The sequence below is a fragment of the Lissotriton vulgaris genome, unplaced genomic scaffold, assembly GCF_964263255.1.
Source record: "Lissotriton vulgaris unplaced genomic scaffold, aLisVul1.2 SCAFFOLD_699, whole genome shotgun sequence".
Taxonomy (NCBI): domain Eukaryota; kingdom Metazoa; phylum Chordata; class Amphibia; order Caudata; family Salamandridae; genus Lissotriton; species Lissotriton vulgaris.
In genome coordinates this window covers 21,793-41,828 of record NW_028240948.1, presented here as the reverse complement: position 1 = coordinate 41,828, position 20,036 = coordinate 21,793, and the positions used below count along the sequence as shown (strand labels likewise).

The following is a 20,036-nucleotide window of genomic DNA, read 5'->3' as shown; positions in this document are numbered from 1 at the left end:
CTGACTGCCTTTAAAAAAGACCGGATCTCCTGTGAACAGCAGCTCTGTTCAAAAGAAACTCCCAAGACAGAATCCAAGGCAGCCAAGGACAAAGAAGAACATTAGTTACTTACCTGTAAACTGTGGTTCTCCAGTATTGGTGTCTTTCATAGATTCACATGCTTGAATATTCCCCGTCATCGAAGTGGGAGTCCCACGGTACATAAAATAGTAGTAAAATATATATATATATACACACACATATAGAAATATATATATATATATATATATATATATATATATATATATATATAATTATACATATACATATGAAACGTAATACGTATTAAATATAGAAATAAAGTTAAAAGTACCATAGAACTGAAAAGGCCCATAGAAGCCTTAAAGGGAGAATTCACTTTCGTAACATATCAGGGTCATCATAATAGTCCACATTCCAGCCAATCAGGCAGTAGCACCCTCTCTAGAACCTTCTCCTCAGAAGCTCAGGCCCTCAGATTTTCGCAGCACCAAAGTGAGCGAGAAGAGAGCCTCTGAGGGGAGGAAGGGTGAGTCGCATGTGAATCTATGAAAGACACCAATACTGGAGAACCACAGTTTACAGGTAAGTAACTAATGTTCTTCTCCAGTATTAGGGGTGTCTTTCATAGATTCACATGCTTGAATAAGAATAGAAAGCAGTAAACCAATACATAAGTCATAAAAGGCAGTGAGAACCAAAGTGAGTAAAATCAGTGCACATATGAACATATCATGTAATGTAATGTAATGATGTCTTGTAAAGCGCATGAATTACCCCACATGGGGTATCTCCGCGCTGTAGACCGCTGGGGAACCCGTCCAGGCGTATGTGGGGGGCCGTTGTGGAGATGAGGCACGCTAAATCATACATTTATACAGATCGCAAAACCTTTTATTAAAGGAGGCGGGAAGCAACAGAGGCTCACCTTAGTTGAAAAGATTTCGTAGCACCGCTTGTACCACAGCAGCATCTGCAGCGTCGGCTGAATCCAGACAATAGTGCCTCATAAACGTGTGTCTGCTCGACCACGTTGAAGCTCTGCAGATCTGGCACAGAGGCACTCCAGGAAAGAGGGCGGTAGATGATGCCACAGCCCTTGTTGAGTGTGCTCGCACCGGAGCAGAAAGAGGCTTTCCAGCCCGTTGATGGCAGAAGGAGATGGCAGAAGAAATCCATCTAGTAATGGATGGTTTAGTGACTGGTTGTCCTTTGCACATTCGGCCATAGGCCACGAAGAACTGGTCAAATTTTTTAAAAGGAGCGGTGCGCTGAATGTAGAATTTCAGGCAACGGTTTAAATCCAAAGAATGTAGAGAACGCTCAGCAGGAGACTGAGGATCTGGGATGAAAGTCTTGAGAATGATAAGCTCATTAAGATGGAAATCCGTAGGAACCTTTGGGATAAATTTCGGGTTTGTAAGCAAAGTAACAGCGTCCTTGGAGAATTGAAGAAATAGAGGCTGAATTGTGAATGCTTGAATGTCACCTACTCACCTGGAGGATGTAAGCACTAGTAGGAGAGCAACCTTCCACATGAGGAATTTTAAGTCAGCTGAAGGGATGGGCTCAAAAGGAGGTAGGAGGAGCTGAGATTAAACCAGAATCAGGCGCCAGGCAGGCGGCGGAAGACGTATGGGCAGATACAGTCGAAAGAGGCCTCTAAAGAATTGTTGGATGATTCGAGAGGAATACAGTGATGTGGAGCCATCATGACGAAATCGAGAAATCACTGCCAGAAAGACTTTAAGAGTGGAATGCGAAAGTCCTGACTTCGCTAGAGATAGGAAAAAGGCAAGATTTGCTCTGGCTTGGCGTCCATCGGATCAAGGGCTTCCTTGTGACACCAGACACAAAACCCCTTCCACTTCAGTTGATATGTCTTAACGGTGGAAGGAGCGCGTGCATGAGCCAGCACTTCCCAGCACTCCGGAGCAAAATTCAAACGTGAGAACTCATTGTGTTCAGGTTCCAAGCATGCAGTTGGAGATATGCCGGATCCGGATGGCAAATCCATCCCTGGTTTATGGTTAGCAGGTGAGGTATAGGGCAAAGAAGTATCAGATGGCACTAGGAAATATGAGGAGATCCATGAACCATGGGTGACGTGGCCACCTGGGCGCAATCAGTATGATGTGACAGGATTGAAGCCTCATCCTCTGCAACAGGCGCGGAACTAGAGGAAGCAGGGGAAAAGCGTAAGCGAATTCGTTCGACCAATTGATCGAAAACGCACTCCCGCTGGACTCTCTGTGGGGATGCCGACTTGCAAAGCGTAGGCATTTGCGGTTCGTCGGAGTTGCAAACAAGTCCATTTGTGGCTGGCCCCACTGATGAAAGCCATATTCCAGAGTTGATTGGTGGAGTTCCCACTCATGATTGTCTGCAAGTGACCTGCTGAGAGAGTCGGCAAGGGAGTTGGAGACACCCGGCACATGAACTGCTGACAGGTGGACTTGATGGTGAATCGCACATTCCCAGATTGCTTGTGCATGTTTGGAAAGCAGAAGAGACCTCGTTCCTCCCTGTTTGTTTAGATAGTGCATGCTGGTGGTGTTGTCTGTCCGCACCAGCAGTGATTGGCCTTGTACCAGCCTCCCAAATATTTCAGGGCGAGGAAGATGGCCAAGAGTTCTAGGTGATATATATGCTATGTGCGTTGAATTGCAGTCTATTTTCCCTTGACAGACATCCCTTCGAGGTGTGCCCCCCAACCCTCCAAGGACGCGTCCGTTGTGAGGGTAAGCGTAGGAGCTGTATCCTGGAAGGGACGCCCGGGAGCGATGTTTGGAAGGTGAGCCCACCATTCCAATGCTGTTTGAATGGGGGGGTTCAGGCAGATTTCGTCGTTGAACGACCCCGAGACCGGTTTCCATTGTTTGTCCAACTTCTCTTGTATGACTCAAATGAAGCCTGCAGAGCGGAATCAGTTGGATGCAAGAGGAGGCCATGCCCAGAAAGGATTTCAACATCCGGACTGAAACTGACTTTTTTGATCTTAGAAAAGTGACCATGTTGAGTATGCGAACTTGTCGCTCCTGGTAGAAAAAAACCTGTGCCAGACTAGAATCGATCAAGGCTCCTAGAAAGATTCTCTGTTGAGATGGACGAAGATGAGACTTTTCCTGATTGATAGAAAGGCCCAGGGTGTGAAAAAGTGACCGGCAAGTCTGAGTGTGTTGCCTTGATGCTTGATATGTCTGAGCCTTTATTAGACAATTGTCTAAATAAGGGTAAAATTGAATGCCCTGCAGGCTAAGGAAAGCTGCGACCGGAGCCATGACCTTTGTAAAAACTCTCAGTGCCGAACGAAGGCCGAATGGCAACACCTTGAACTGGTAGTGCTTCGATCAGACAGTGAAGCGAAGATATTTTCTGTGTTTGTGGAATATTGGCACATGAAAATATTCATCTTGGAGGTCGATAGTGGATAGGAACTCTCCGTAATTGAGGTACTGTAGAATTTCCAATAAAGTTAACATTCGGAATGTTTGTGATCCGATTAACTTGTTTAGGGCTCTTGAGTCCAGAATGGGGCGCCACTCTCCCGACTTTATCTTGATTAAAAAGAAACGGGAATAAAAACCCTTGCCCTGTTGATCTCAAGGAACCACTTCGACAGCCCCTTTGGGACTGTGACGCCAGAGAGGCAGGTCCCGTACGCGTAGAGGCTGGCAGATCCCATGGGGAGACAGTTTTAGAGACGTTGACAAGCTTCTTTTTCTTCAGAAAAGGAGAAGGCATATCTGTCTCTGACCCACGCTAAAGAGAGGCCTTAGAATGGAAGGAAGACACACTCTCCATATCAGAAGCTGGATTTTCTGAAGTCTTCAACTTCTGTAGCCACAGAAGAAGACGAGCCTCTCTGTCTTTCAAAGTCTTGGAAGAGAAAGTCCTGCAGAACTTACAGTTCTTGATCTCATGATCCGGGTAAAGACAGTAAATGCACTTACTGTGAGATCTTCATGAAAAAGGCGAAGCTTTCCACAAGAAGAACATGGCCTGAATAAAGATTTTTTAGTTGAAGACATCTTAAGAGTTCAAGTAGCAATGAAAGTAGACAAAAAACTGGAGCAGAGCTCAGGAAGACTCCCTTCACACGACGTGCGGTAGAAAATCTGAGGGACTGAGCTTCTGAGAAGTTCAAGTTCAAGTTTGGCATTTGTATAGCGCACTGCCCAGAGGGTCTCAAGGCGCTTGAGGGAGGGGGGTACTTTACTTATCGTATATCCAAGTTTTTAGTTGTTTTCTGAAGGAGAGGTGGTTCTGTGTAAGGCGGAGGTGGGTGGGGAGAGAATTCCAGGTTTTGGCCGCTAAGTAGGAGAAGGATCGTTCCCCCATGGTGGATCTATGGATGCGTGGAATTGCGGTGAGGGCTTGATTGGACGATCGTAGTTGGCGGGTGGGGGTGTAAAAGGACAGGCGCGTGTTGAGGCATTCGGGTCCTAGATCGTAGAGGGCTTTGTGTGCGTGGGTGAGGAGGCGGAACGTTATTCTCTTGTTAACGGGGAGCCAGTGGAGGTCTTTCAGGTGACCGGAAATGTGAGCTTGGCGGGGGATGTCTAGTATGAGTCTAGCCGATGCGTTTTGGATGCGTTGGAGTTTTTTCTGTAGTTTGGCTGTGGTTCCGGCGTAAAGGGTGTTTCCGTAGTCCAGTCGGCATGTGACCAGTGCGTGGGTGACCGTCTTTCTTGTTTCGGTGGGGATCCAACAGAAGATTTTTTTTGAGCATACGTAGTATGTTGAAGCATGATGATGAGACGGCGTTGACTTATCTGGTCATCGGGGGGCAGGAGTCCAGGATGAAGCCTAGGTTACGTGCGTGGTCCGTAGGTATGGGTGTGTTTCCCAGGGCCCCTGGCCACCATGAGTCGTCCCAAGCGGAGGGGGATGAACCTAAGATGAGGACTTCTGTTTTGTCCGAGTTCAGTTTTAAACGGCTGTTCTTCATCCAATCGGCTACTTCTTTCATCCCTTCGTGAAGGTTGGTTTTGGCAGTGTTTGGGTCTTTGGTGAGGGAGAGGATCAGCTGGGTGTCGTCTGCGTAGGAGATAAGGTTGTGTTGGCGCGCGATGGATGCGAGGGACTCATGTATACGTTGAAGAGGGTGGGACAGAGTGATGATCCTTGTGGTACGCCGCAGATGACTTCGGTGGCCTCTGATCTAAAAGGGGGGAGGCGGACTCTCTGGGTTCTTCCGGCGAGGAACGAGATGATCCAGTCCAATGCTTTTCCTTGTATTCCGACGTTGCTGAGGCGTTGTATGAGGGTGCTATGACAGACTGTGTCGAAGGCTGCTGAGAGGTCAAGTAGGATGAGGGCAGCTGTTTCTCCGTTGTCCAGAAGAGTTCGAATGTTGTCTGTTGCTGCGATGAGGGCGGTCTCGGTGCTATGTTTGGTTCGGAAGCTGGACTGTGAAGGGTCGAGGGATTTGTTGGATTCGAGGAAGGCGGCGAGCTGACTGTTGAAGGCTTTCTCAATGGCTTTGGCAGGGAATGGGAGGAGCGAGATGGGGCGGTAGTTCTTAAGTTCAGTGGGGTCAGCTGTGGGTTTCTTCAGAAGGGCGCTGAGTTCGGCATGTTTCCAGCATTCCGGGAAGGTAGCGGAGTTGAGGGAGCAGTTGATGAAGTCTCGGAGATGCGTTGCGATAATGGAGTCGGCTTTGTTGAAAATGTGGTGGGGACATGGGTCGGTTGGCGATCCTGAGTGGATGGAGTTCATCAGGTGGAAAGTGTCTTCAGTGGTGATTGGGTTCCAGGCGCAAAGGTTGTTGGAGGGGGGTTTTAGCTCGGAGGGGGGTGGGGTGGACTGGTTTTCAAAGCTGTTATGAATGTCAGCGATTTTGGTGTGGAAGAATGAGGCTAGGGAGTCGCAGAGGTCTTGGGAGGGAGTGATGTTGTTAGTGCCAGCGGTGAGGTGGGTAAATTCTTTGACGATGTTGAATAGTTCCTTGCTGTTGTGGGCGTTGTTATCGAGTCGATCCTTGAATGCTAATTTCTTGGTGGATCGGATCAGTTGATGGTGTTTGCGGGTGGCGTTCTTGAAGGTGGTCAGGTTGTCAGTGGTTGGGTTTTTTCTCCAGGCTTTCTTGAGGGTGCGACAGAACTTCTTGGATTTCTTAAGGTCATCGTTGAACCAGGGGGCTTTTTTGATACCGTGCTTGATTTGATGTTTTTTCAAGGGTGCTAAATCGTCAGCGCTGTGGGTGATCCATTGTGTGAGGTTGGTGGCTGCAAGGTTTGGGTCCGAAGATTTTGCAGGAGGGTTTTGGAGAAGCGCTGTGAAGAGTTGGTCGGTGGTGATTTTGTTCCAGTTTCTGCGGGGAATTGGTTGAGGGGGGTTGTGGGAGGTAGTCTTTTTGTAGTTGAAGTGGACACAGCTGTGGTCTGTCCAATGGAGAGCTGTGGTGTGATTGAAGGAGATGTGCTTGCTGGAGGTGAAGATTGGGTCGAGCGTGTGCCCGGCATAATGGGTGGGGGTGTCAACAAGTTGTTTGAGTCCGAGATTGGCTAGGTTGTCCAGAAGGGTGGTGGTGTTGCTGTCGTCGTTCTTTTCCAGGTGAAAGTTAAGGTCTCCCAGTAGAATGTAGTCCTCGGAGGGGAGGGCGTGTGGGCTGATTAAGTCAGTGATGTCTTCGCTGAATTGTGTGCGGGGTCCTGGTGGCCTGTAGATGAGGGTGCCTCTGAGTGTGGTCTTGGGGTCGGTGTGGATCTGGAAGTGAAGGTGTTCGGTGGCAGCGAGGTTATCGTCGGAACTGGTCGTGATGCGGATGGTGTTCTTGTGGACGATGGCGATGCCACCTCCAGTCTGGTTGATGCGGTCCTTTCGGATGATCTTGTAGCCGTCCGGGATGCGCGTGAACGCTGCGCGTAAATGCGTCTGTCATATGTGGATAGTGGAGGGGGCGGAGCGAGGGAGGAGCAGCTGGGAGGCGGGAGCGGGGTGGAGAGCCGGGCAGGGTGGCACAACAACAAACAACAAAATGGCAGCAAGCCAAAAGCCTAACAGGACCAGATTGGGGCACAACTTTGATAATGGCTATGAAATGGCCAGTGGCACCGGCAGAATCAGGCACAAATGAACAACTCAGGCAAAGGCAGCAAAGCACAACTGAATGACCATGAAAGCGCACCTCAGCAGCACAGCGCTACGATACAAATGCAATCAGCAGTCAGGCACAATTATATGCAGGAGCAATGCGAGTAATGCGCTATGGTTTTAAATAGTAAAGAGCGGTCTGGCAGTATATGATTGATATGTTACTAAAGTGAATTCTCCCTTTAAGGCTTCTATGGTACTTTTAACTTTATTTCTATATTTTATACGTATTACGTTATATATATATATATATATATACACATATATTCCACACATAAGTTGCCCGCAACAAAAGGAGAGAGCCCACACAGGAAAGTGAAGCTGAGATCTTTAATGGATGCTTTGCGTAGGCACACCCTGGAAAGCTGCAGTTGAGATATCCAGCCTGACGCGCTTCGTGCGGATGCACTTTTTCGAAGGCTTCTCAATGCTGGCGTAGCATCCGGCATTATTTCAAGCACCAACATTCAATTAAAGACACCTGTCCCAGTGGGCGTAGCCGCGCTCGGCATTCTGGTGCCTGTAGTGCTGAGTTTTGCTCCAGTGAGTAGCTGTCTTGTTACACCATTTCATAACGTGAAAAATAAAGTCCCAAGTGGGTTACTACAGCTTCCTCGTAGTGCCCAGCAAACATTACTGCTTCCAGAAAAATCAGCACCTGTCCCCCCAGACGTTTTGCCGGTTGGCGTCACATCAGGTCTGCAGCCATGCAGCAGGGCTCTCTCTACGGCTCGGACCAGCCGTTTTTTTTATTCCACACACAAGTTGCCCGCAACAAAAGGAGAGAGCCTACACAGGAAAGTGAAGCTGAGATCTTTAATGGATGCTTTGCGTAGGCACACCCTGGAAAGCTGCAGTTGAGATATCCAGCCTGACGCGTTTCGTGCGGATGCACTTTTTCGAAGGCTTCTCACTGCTGGCGTAGCATCCGGCATTATTTCAAGCACCAACATTCAATTAAAGACACCTGTCCCAGTGGGCGTAGCCGCGCTCGGCATTCTGGTGCCTGTAGTGCTGAGTTTTGCTCCAGTGAGTAGCTGTCTTGTTACACCATTTCATAACGTGAAAAATAAAGTCCCAAGTGGGTTACTACAGCTTCCTCGTAGTGCCCAGCAAACATTACTGCTTCCAGAAAAATCAGCACCTGTCCCCTCAGACGTTTTGCCGGTTGGCGTCACATCAGGTCTGCAGCCATGCAGCAGGGCTCTCTCTACCGCTCGGACCAGCCGTTTTTTAATTCCACACACAAGTTGCCCGCAACAAAAGGAGAGAGCCTACACAGGAAAGTGAAGCTGAGATCTTTAATGGATGCTTTGCGTAGGCACACCCTGGAAAGCTGCAGTTGAGATATCCAGCCCGACGCGTTTCGTGCGGATGCACTTTTTCGAAGGCTTCTCACTGCTGGCGTAGCATCCGGCATTATTTCAAGCACCAACATTCAATTAAAGACACCTGTTCCAGTGGGCGTAGCCGCGCTCGGCATTCTGGTGCCTGTAGTGCTGAGTTTTGCTCCAGTGAGTAGCTGTCTTGTTACACCATTTCATAACGTGAAAAATAAAGTCCCAAGTGGGTTACTACAGCTTCCTCGTAGTGCCCAGCAAACATTACTGCTTCCAGAAAAATCAGCACCTGTCCCCTCAGACGTTTTGCCGGTTGGCGTCACGTCAGGTCTGCAGCCATGCAGCAGGGCTCTCTCTACGGCTCGGACCAGCCATTTTTTAATTCCACACACAAGTTGCCCGCAACAAAAGAAGAGAGCCCACACAGGAAAGTGAAGCTGAGATCTTTATTGGATGCTTTGCGTAGGCACACCCTGGAAAGCTGCAGTTGAGATATCCAGCCTGACGCGTTTCGTGCATTAAGGATCTCAGCTTCAGTAAATTTTTGCAAAATACGCTATGTACACAATAAATAGGCAAAGTCAACAAGATGACGCATGTGGCAAAAATCCACCAGAATTCATGCGCCTCAACCCTCATTCATGAAAAGATAGAGTTGCATATACAATATGTATGTAGATGTGGAGTAATGTCTTGTTGCTATAACGCCCTGGATGGGCAACAATCAATGTATCAAGTGTAAAACATGGAGTCAATGTCACAATATATCACTGTAAAACCATTAAAACAATATGTAAAAACATATTAAATACGGAAAGGCACAGTCAAGGAAAATGAGGAAGAGCAGCAATATTTATGCTGAAAATCACAGGAGATCATATCCATCCAGTTAACCTAAATGGACTGCTAATTCCTCATGCATGTTGAGGCCATACGGGTATTTGCTCTGTAAATCTATAATGTACCTGGATTCAAGTCGTCTAAGTTTAAGCAGACGATCCCCACCTCTAATGTTAAATGGCACACTTTCAATGCATATATAAGCTAACAGGTCCCTGTTGCTTTTATGCATTTTGGCAAAATGCCTAGCCACCAGGTAGGCGTCATCCTTCTTAGCAATAGCCCGCATGTGTTCTAATACACGCAACTTTACTGCATTAGTAGTGCTGCCAATATACTTTAGGCCGCAAGGGCATGTTAAACAGTAAATAGCATAGGGCGTGGAACAAGTTAGAAATTTGCTAATTCTTTTTGGAATGGTGACACCCGGTATCTTGTAAGTAAGCGTCCGCTTACTATATGTACAAGCCTTGCAACGGCCGCAAGGATAAAAGCCATTGAGGACAGGTAACTTGGGTGTTATTTCAGGTACAGAATAGTGACTGGAGACCAGGTGATCCCGTAGGGATCTAGCTTTTCTAAATGTTATGAGGGGATTCGTAGGTAAATCTGGTTTAATAATGCTGTCTGACAATAAGATATTCCAATTTTTTCTTAAGATTTGTTTAATCTGCCCAGCATTATTAGAGAAAGTGGTAATGAGTCGGAAGCTCCCATTACTAGATCTATTTTTCTTTTTGGTCTTCAGAAGCTCTTTACGTTTCATTTTCTTTACTCTCTCGTAAGCTTTGTGGAGCACCTTGTCACCATAACCCCTGACTCGAAACCTCAACATGCTAGCAAGTGCTGCTTTTTCAAAATCACCATCATTAGAGTTATTTCTCCGTAATCTTAGTAGCTCCCCGTAGGGGATGCTATCCACTAATTGGCGGGGATGACTGCTGGTGGCAAATAACGTGGAATTACCCGCCGTCTCTTTCCTAAATAGTTTAGTATGTATGGAACCCTGGCTGTCGATGTAGACCGTAAGGTCCAAATAGTTCACAGAAGTTTGACTGATAGTACCTGAGAACTTGAGGTTGATATCATTATCATGGAGGGCCTCTACAAAGTTATTGGCAATATCCACAGGACAGTCTAAGATGATAAACAAGTTGTCAATATAACGATACCACCTAATGATTTTACTGTCCCATTCAGAATGTTGCTCGCTCCAGGTACCCTGCTCCTCCCACCACCCCACGAAAAGATTCGCGAAGCTGGGGGCGGAGCAGGCACCCATTGCGACTCCAGCCATTTGTCTGTACAATTGCTTGCCAAACAGAAATATGTTATTGTAGAGACTAAACCTCATAAATTCCATTAACATCTTATTGTGCTCATAAAATTTCACTGTACGTTTTTCCAAAAAGCTAGACATGGCTTTAAGACCATCACCATGTGCTATACACGTGTATAGACTGGTGATGTCAAGTACCAGCATACAATAAGTGTTCTTCCAGGCAATTTCATCAATAAAATTTAGGAAATGTTTAGTGTCTCTAAGATAGGATTTTAGGGACATCACCAAAGGGGACAAAAATGAGTCCACATAAATGGAAAGGTTTTCAGTCAAACTCCCATTGGAAGCCACTATGGGCCTACCCGGAGGATTTACCAAATCTTTGTGTACCTTAGGAAGGTAGTAAAAAGTGGGGATCACGGGGCTCAAACAACGTAAAAACAAATATTCATCAGTGTTCAACATATTAACGTTGTGCCATTTGGATATCATCTCGTGATAGTCTACCACACTTTGATTGTAAGTTCTTTCATTCACGGCAGCATAAGTGTTAATATCTCCCAATAGACGAAGGGCCTCCGTCTCATATTGAGTGGCAGTGAGAAGAACAATATTCCCCCCTTTATCAGAAGGTTTACATACCAATCCTGAGTCTTCACAGAGAGTAGTTAGAGCAAGCTGTTGGTTTTTGGTGAAGTTATCCTTTTTATTATGGCCATGTTTACAGGTGGTGCGCAATCTCGTCAGATCCCTTAATACGACATCAGAAAAAGTATCAATGGCATCAGCGCCCATGATTGGCATAAATGTAGAGGCCGGTTTAAAATCACTGGCCCCTCCTTTTTGTTGTACCTGCCAATTCTCAAGCAATTGGGTGTTAGTTACCTCACTTTCACCAACAATATCATCCTCCAAACTGAGACCTTCTACTGCTCGAAGGCCTCCCAGCTCGCTACAAATAAATTCGGTGCCATCCACATGTTTGCCTACTGTAGCACGTTCTCCGGGTGGTTTGAGCTTGAAAAATTTGTGTAATTTTAACTTCCTGACAAATTTGAAAATGTCAATGCGCGTTTGCGCAAATTCAAAGTTTTTTTGTGGACAAAAGGATAAGCCCAATCGAAGTGTCGAATTTTCTTCATTCGTGAGCACTTTATCTGTCAGGTTAATGATGGTGAGATTATCTTGGGGATCAGTGGAATCATAGTTCAGTTCTTCTTCTTGAAGAACTTCTTCATGCTGCGTGTTACCGGAGGAGAGCTTAGTGGATTTCTTCCAGCGGCCCCCCCGCCGCGTCTTCCTCTTTGCCCTTGGTTGTCCGGGGGTTTTCCTCTTCCTCCCTCCAGTTGGTTGTTGCGCATTACATGATATTCCACATGAAAAGAAGAAGCATCTTCAGCGCTATCCTCACTTGTGATATCATCCTGATTTGCATCGGACTCCGAGGTAGCCGGTTCGGTGGATGCAGGTCCGCCCGTCTTTTTCTTCATTTTCAATTGTTTCCTCGTGCTGTCATACTTCTTTGCGAAGGTCAACACTCTCCCCATCCGATAATCATTTTCATCCCTTTCAAATTTATCTGACAGACCAAATGAAATCGGGACTCCATACGAAAGCCGATTGAACACGAGATGGCGATGGGACTTATCATGGCTCCATCAGACGTTTAACTACTTGTTCACTGACCAAAGAACAGAAGGACTGACACCATACTACATAAACCGAATTCGTGGTGCACTAAAACAAAAGCTTTAAAGGACCCATGTACTCACAGACCATACGATTCCTTGTTGACTACTAAAAGATACATGCTCACCATACAATTTGTTAGCCTTGAAAAAGCCCGCGGAGGGCGAAACGCGCGTCGGCTGTGACGGTGTGGCAAAAGAAAGGAATTGTTAATAAATGGACTTGGAATAATACTTAACATTGTACATGTCTTTTTGAGGAATACAGAAGTTGGTGAAATCATTTGTCTTTGGAGTTGTAATGGCGAACATGATATTTGGAGAATAGCAACTGAGAGGGATGTGCCTTGGTACTTTTTCTAATTTATGTACGAGATTCCGTCTCACCAGGAGTGAGTAGGAGATCGTGGATTGTTGCTTCAAGGTGGATAAGCACAATACCAAAGAGCACTCCAATAGAGTGTACTAAATACATTGTATTACAACTATTACTAAGGGGAACAAGTATTCACAGATGTGCAGACCAAACGTAGCAAATCCACTGTGTGCTTTTTGTTGTCCAGCTTATATATGCATTGACAGTGTGCCATTTAACATTAGAGGTGGGGATCGTCTGCTTAAACTTAGACAACTTGAATCCAGGTACATTATAGATTTACAGAGCAAATACCCGTATGGCCTCAACAGGAATGAGGAATTAGCAGTCCATTTAGGTTAACTGGATGGATATGATCTCCTGTGATTTTCAGCATAAATATTGCTGCTCTTCCTCATTTTCCTTGACTGTGCCTTTCCGTATTTAATATGTTTTTACATATTGTTTTAATGGTTTTACAGTGATATATTGTGACATTGACTCCATGTTTTACACTTGATACATTGATTGTTGCCCATCCAGGGCGTTATAGCAACAAGACATTACTCCACATCTACATACATATTGTATATGCAACTCTATCTTTTCATGAATGAGGGTTGAGGCGCATGAATTCTGGTGGATTTTTGCCACATGCGTCATCTTGTTGACTTTGCCTATTTATTGTGTACATAGCGTATTTTGCAAAAATTTACAAAGTCTGTGGAGGTGTCCCGCTGCCCATCACGGGCTTAATTCATACCTAGAGGTTGTGACTTGCATTTCGATATTCGAAATTATTGGGTCTTGCAAAGGCATCCTTTATTTTGTACATTTCTTTGGTATTGCGGAATAATTGTATTCATGAGGATATCGTTTTGAATTACTTGTAATTGTTTACTTTAATTTCACCATTCCAACATGGCGACCATGAATGTACTGTATAGTCCTACCTTTGTTTCTTGAATTCACATGGTGTCCTTTTAAATTCGACGCACGCCTCGGCTCTGCACAACTTGACGAAGCCCCAAGGCGAAACGCGTTGTTGCTGTTGGTTTCTCCATTAAATATCTGTGGAAACCTCCCCTGCGTGTGCTACTTTCCTTTGGAGTCATTTTCCTGGGAGTTTTGGAGCGCAATATATATATATATATATATATATATATATATATATATATATATATATATATATATATATATATATATATATATATATATATATATATATATATATATATATATATATATATATATATATATATAACTACTATTTTATGTACCGTGGGACTCCCACTTTGAAGACTACGAATATTCAAGCATGTGAATCTATGAAAGACACCCCTAATACTGGAGAAACCTGATGCCTGGAACCACCACTGCACCAGATGCCTACAGCCCAAATCTGCATGGCCCACCGGTTCCAGCGAGGACCCCCAGCGCTCCGCAGCCCAAGTCCTCCATGGGTTGATCCCTCCAGGACTCCCAAACATGACCTGCAGCCTCAGCACGGATACCCCCACCAACCGCAAGAGGCCCGGTAAGGTAAATCTACCCTCAATACACCCCTACTTCCAGCCGCCCTGCTCCCTCAAGAAGAGTACTTACCTGCCCAGCTGTTGGTTCCTCCCGGAAGTCTTCCTGGACCAAGCCTGCAGTCAAAATCCAAATCCAGCAACTCCCATTGAAAACAGGGCACCCAATGCCAAATCAGCACTCTGCCCCCCTGCCCCCCCCCATGCTGCTGTGGATGTACATTGTGTACTAACTTGAACTGCCCCCCCCCCCCCCCCCCCCCCCCAGCCACCCGGCTCCCCTTTGCCCTGAGCTTAAGTCCAGGAGCTTTGCTCCATCACCCTGGAGGCACACTATCCCCCACTGGATAACATTGGGCCTCAGCAATCTGCACCCGCCCGCCCTAGTGCAGCTGAGGGTGCTTTGGGAGTGCATCCTTGACCCTGGGGGAAGCCTAGTTCTAACCCCAGAATACGGACTCCTGCAACTAAGTACTTACCTGTAAACTGATCGCTTCATTTCCTCTCACAGGATTACATTGAATGCTTGTGTGGAGTTGGTTTGTATGAAACCTTGAAAAACTGCAAATGTCTAAAAACTGAATTACTTACCTTTTCTCTCGGAAATGTCCCAGTGTGATATCTAGGCATATCACAGGGAGTAGAACAAGTAACAAAACGTAATCTGTAAAGTAATGCACAAAGTAATACCAAAAGTAACTGTAAAGTAATTTTGACTGTGTACTTACCTGTAAACAAACCAGTTGCATCCAACTGCATTCCAATTGTATTGAACTGCACAATACCTGCAATAGTATTTCAGGTATCTGCACCAAGCCTGGATCTAGAAATAAAATAACTGACTAATATTTTAGTACAACCAAATTGGTCTGAGTTCAGTCTGAGTGTGACACATCATTTCTTCCCTGGGTGTGTACAATAAATGCTTAACAACACCCTCTGATAAAGCCTTACTGCTCACCCCCAAACAGAGTAAGGTATTATCTACTTTTACCTCTGCCTACCTTTGAGGTTCCACTGGACTCTGCACACTATACCTCACTTTGGTATAGTAAAACAGAGCCAACTTCCTACATAAAGTCATTATTAATTTTGGCTAGAGCACAGCAAAATGCTTCAACAGCCGTTGGGTTGAGGTTTGGAAAGAGTAAGAGTGTCTGCTCAGGTAAAGCGGAGATACAACTCAGCCCTCCTAAGCAGCTTCCAACCCCTTCAATAACCCTACCAGGCTCTGACTGACCTACATCTTTTCCCCCAATCGAGGGACTGTCCCCACGGAAGTCACACTGACTCACTCACGCTGTGGGAATATTTTTACAGTTGTCGTCAGGTCTGTTACGTAGCAGTAATCCCATTACTCTGACTGTACCATGAATATCAGGAGGCTCCTTCACCCAGAAAGAAAATTTTTTGGCAGCTACTTTTCTCTTTTTTTGTTTTTATCCAACTACACTACCTATGGTTTTCAATGATTTCGGTCTAATGTATCCCACCTGAAAACCAGCACAAGAAGATGTGAGAAACAAAATGACCCTTAACGGTTATAAGTAGGTGTGTTTGAATATCAACATGCTGGTGCTTTCATTTGGTTACGGCAGAAAGTTCACAAGCTCGGAAATGTAGCTGAAGGAAAAATGAATTTATCCTCACAATCCAGAGTTCCCATTTTTCATCCAAAAATGGTTTTCTAAGGTTGTACATATGTCATATTTTCATAGTCACTAGCAATTATTAAAGCCAAGTTATGTTTCATTGTCACTAAAATTAAAATCAGTCATCCGTGAGGCATTCCTTTTCACATTTGTTGGCCCTGAATGCTTTGCCATTGCATAGCATTTGTATTTTCTCCAATGACCATTATCCACGGTGACTAGAATGTACCCCAGTTTCTCTGGTAAAGAACTGTATACCCTAAAGTAACGGTTTGTTTACACCTTCACCACCACTGTTTATGGGTTGCTAATAAAGGGTTGCTGGAGCAGGACTGTGTATATATTGGGTTTTTGAATGTGACAAAAAAGGGCGGTGTGAGGGAATTTCAAAGTTAAAAAAACAGATTATCTCAAGTAAGTACCACAGACGTATGACCTAGTCTATCGCATGATTCATCCATGCATAAAACAGAAAAACTGAGCCTGAGCCAAGATACTTCCTTAGTGTTGCTGCTGCTGCCTATTCAACCACCACAGGAGGACTTATCAGACATGAGGCACCAACAGTCCAAACAGCCACAAGAACTTGAGATAAAACATGGAGTCGGAAACATTGGTATCATAACCTGAATAATTGTGTTCATATGAGGGAAAGCTCTCATAAAGGTTGTGTCGAACACCATCCGCTAATAGTCACCCAGCATATCACAGTGAGGGGAGACATCTGAATGTTGACGGTAGATCCAGAATAAGCCCTAGGTAGGGCAGCACCACTTCCACAAGCCATGCAGAGGGCTCTAGTCGCAGCATCAATGCATCCTTTATTAGCTTAATACCATAATCCTATACTCTTTAAGTATCACTAAATTATCAGACAATGTCAGTCAGCTCCATCCTCAATGGATGACCTTTTACTCATCCTCAACATATTTTCCGATTCTTCCTAGATGAAGTTAATAAATGGGGCTTCTATAGAGAAACGTTTTGTGGAGTTAGCATTGTGCTGATCTCATCTATCTAATTTTGTGGTTTGGAAATGCTTTTAGTGTTAAGAGCTGATATTCCATAAGAGATTTTCAAAGTTATTACAGGATTCTATCACTGACTATATAAGTGTCAGTTCTAACCAAGATTTCATTTCAAAGAGCCTGCCAAAGAAAGAGTTTTTGTGATGTACCTTTGAATTCCTTGTATATGCAAATGTTTAATGGGAATGGGCTATTCTGCATTAACCAATTCTGCTAGCAGCCTTAAGGAGCCAACATTTGCTGGTTCTAAGAAAAAGACCATGTACAGCTATCCGTTTCAAAGCCCCGTGTACTCCATCCCAATCATTTGATTCTTTTAAATCTTTAGGTTTTGAACATGCTTCGACTCCACCCACTTACCATCATTTCAATCCCATGGACTCCAATTTTTGTGTAAATCACAATTACCACAAGTTGCAAACCGGGTACAAAGTCAATCTCACGTGGCCCAATTGGACATTGTAGTCTTCTCTACGTTAGCATGAGCATGCTTCAGACTGTCCGCTTCTTTGCACATGATACTGCAGAAGTTTATTTTGCAAATGCCTCGTGATATTTTCAAATGAGAACCTACTGCTGTGTTCGCGCTTTGCAGGTTCCTGGGATTTAGTCTGAACATTGTGAACAAGGTCAAACAACAATGCCCCTTGTTAGTCTGTTCTGCTCAGGCCCTAGCACCTAGACAAAACATACAGATTCAGCTGTTTGGGAATTAACTTTGATCTTACTGGAATACCCGGATAGGTAGGGGACACTTGGAGAGGGACCTTTCCAGGGGGGAAGAGCATGTCAGCACATGGTGTAGACCTACCATCTAGACACAAGCATGGGGTCTGCAGAAACACCCAGAGATCTTTTATATAATCATCTTGCTTCTGTACAAGGGGAGAGAGGTTAGGCTACGTTGTTTCTCATTATGACAGCTCCTTTAATGATTTAAGGACAACTTGCTATGCTGACCATATTTGTGTTATGCATTTTCCTGCTTATTGTGGCACGTATACTGTATATTAGAGCACGTTAGTTAAAATAAATATTTTAAACTTGTTTGTGTCTCTTTCAGATCTTATTGTGGACGAGAACAAGAGTGAACAAAAGGGATGGTCTTGCAACCACAATTCCGGAGAGAGTCGGGAGTGTTGTGTTCTGGGGTGTCTAATCGCCTGTACCTCTGAGTAGGAGGGCAAGAGACACCATACTAGTCGGCCCTGGGGTCATGGGTACTAATGAGGTGGGATGACTTAGTTCCTATCTACTAAGGTTCCATAATCCCACGCATAGTTCTGTGTTTACGAAGAATCTCTGCAACAAATCCAGTGTTTAGCCATTCTTGAAAAATTAAAAGTATGTAGATAAATCTAAATCAAAACATTAATCCAAGTTATTCTCTTTTCAGCTACTTGGGCCAAACATTTGATGCCTTTGGTCCCAAACTGCTCATATCAGAAGAGGATACTATGTGCCTTCATATTCAATGACAGAAAAAATAACGATAAGCCCAAATGTTTAAAAAAACAAAAATAAAAATGTATTAAATCAGTAAAACCGCTGGAACTAAAATCAGCCGCAAATCTAGTAACCGAGTCACATCGCAAAATATCAATACAAAACAAAAACAATGGCAAACCAATTCTCTATAATATTTTATATGGTGCTCGGATCTTTCCAGGATGCACTAAATTTTGGATTGCATTAAGTGAAACCATTTTTAAAAAACACCATAAAGAAAAAAAAAAGTCCTTTAACTACTTCAAAAGGATGGATACAAACATGCACGTTTCTGATTTGACTTTTGCCAGCCTACAGTACTATCTTTAACACCTACAGATTTGCTGTATTCTTAACCTTAGTACTCACCGAGACCTATAGGAATAGTTATCATAGCTTTGATAACATCTCTTTCCTGGACTGGGGTAGAAGGTTACATCTGGAGCAACAAAGCTGTGTCGATTAATGTATCGTGGAGAACCCCTAAGTAAGAGATAAAAAAACATGGTTTATGGCAGCCAACGAGTGGTTGTGTATTCTAATACCTATATAACTTTGTACTACATGCATTGGCTATTTGTATTATAAACTTCAATGTCACTGTTAGGAGAGGGCTGAAAATAGCACTATGTACCTTTCAAATTTCTAGTAAAGTCATGCTCACCATTTTCAAAAGAAGCAATGAGCACGTATTGCAGATTTGAGAGCTGAGAAACTTCAGGATTCACTAATCGATTCAGGACAACATTACTTCCATGCAGATTTAATTAGTCTAAGGTCTCCTCTCCCTTTTCCATGACCACTGAAGCATAAAACCGAAACCAGCATCTGCATCACAAAGCTATGACATTCCTAAGAGGTTGAGGGTACTATCTGAGGGGGTACCTCAGCCCTAAACGTCTTAGTACAACTGGACACTGGCTGGATATTGAGTGTTATTTACTATGCCACACAGTATCCAACTTTCAACACCCAACCTCAAAACTCCCCCCTCCTATCATCCCCCCCCCCCTCCCCAAACCTCAGGAGTGAGCCTTGACTGTCTTTCTCCACAAATCTGAAATGTTGTTATTCAATACGTCTGCAACACTATTGTGGCCCTTGGACATCAGCACAAAGCAACAGTACCCACGAATGATACTTTGCAGTAACTACTGACTACACCATGATCTCAAGAAAAGGCCTCATGCATTTGACCTTACAAAACCAAAAACAATAAAAATAAAGAAAACTTACTTTGGCCATATTCCAGAAGTTGGTGTACCTTACCTGGCTGTACTATAGCCATTTGCCTTCACATGTTTAGAGTACATGTCTATCTTTAGCGAAACATGGAACAAACACATGCAACACTAAAAAAAAAAAGATGATGCGAGTCATTGTTCTCTGGATGAAGCAATATAAAGGGAAACGTGTCACCTGGTCCTGCATGTTCAGAAGCTGGTGAAATTACCCTTGCCTGGTATATCACAGGCAGTGTGCGACATTTAATTTGGAGGGGTCATGTGGCTGCTGTACGAGTAGCTGCAGATCATGTGGCTTGGTTTAACATTGTATACATGGTTTACTGAGCCATATGGGACTAGTTTCTGTTTTCAGAGTTCCCACTTACATTCTACTAATTTTATCTATTGCCTTCCCCACTCTGCCCAGCCCAGGCTGTGATGTTGTAGAATGTTAGCATGCTGCTGGCCAGCTTAGACGAAAGATCATT

General features: G+C 44.5%; 1 protein-coding gene across 1 annotated transcript in view; it reads right to left on the bottom strand.

Moving 5' to 3' along the window:
- LOC147672473 (UDP-N-acetylglucosamine transferase subunit ALG13-like) overlaps nt 1-20,036 on the bottom strand; it is a gene marked incomplete at its 5' end in the record, with an annotated part of 438,517 nt that overhangs the window by 397,180 nt on the left and 21,301 nt on the right. Inside the window, one exon of the mRNA XM_086948010.1 lies at nt 18,692-18,805. Within this exon, the coding sequence (XP_086804136.1) occupies nt 18,692-18,805 (114 nt within the window). The remainder of the gene's footprint in view (nt 1-18,691; nt 18,806-20,036) is intronic.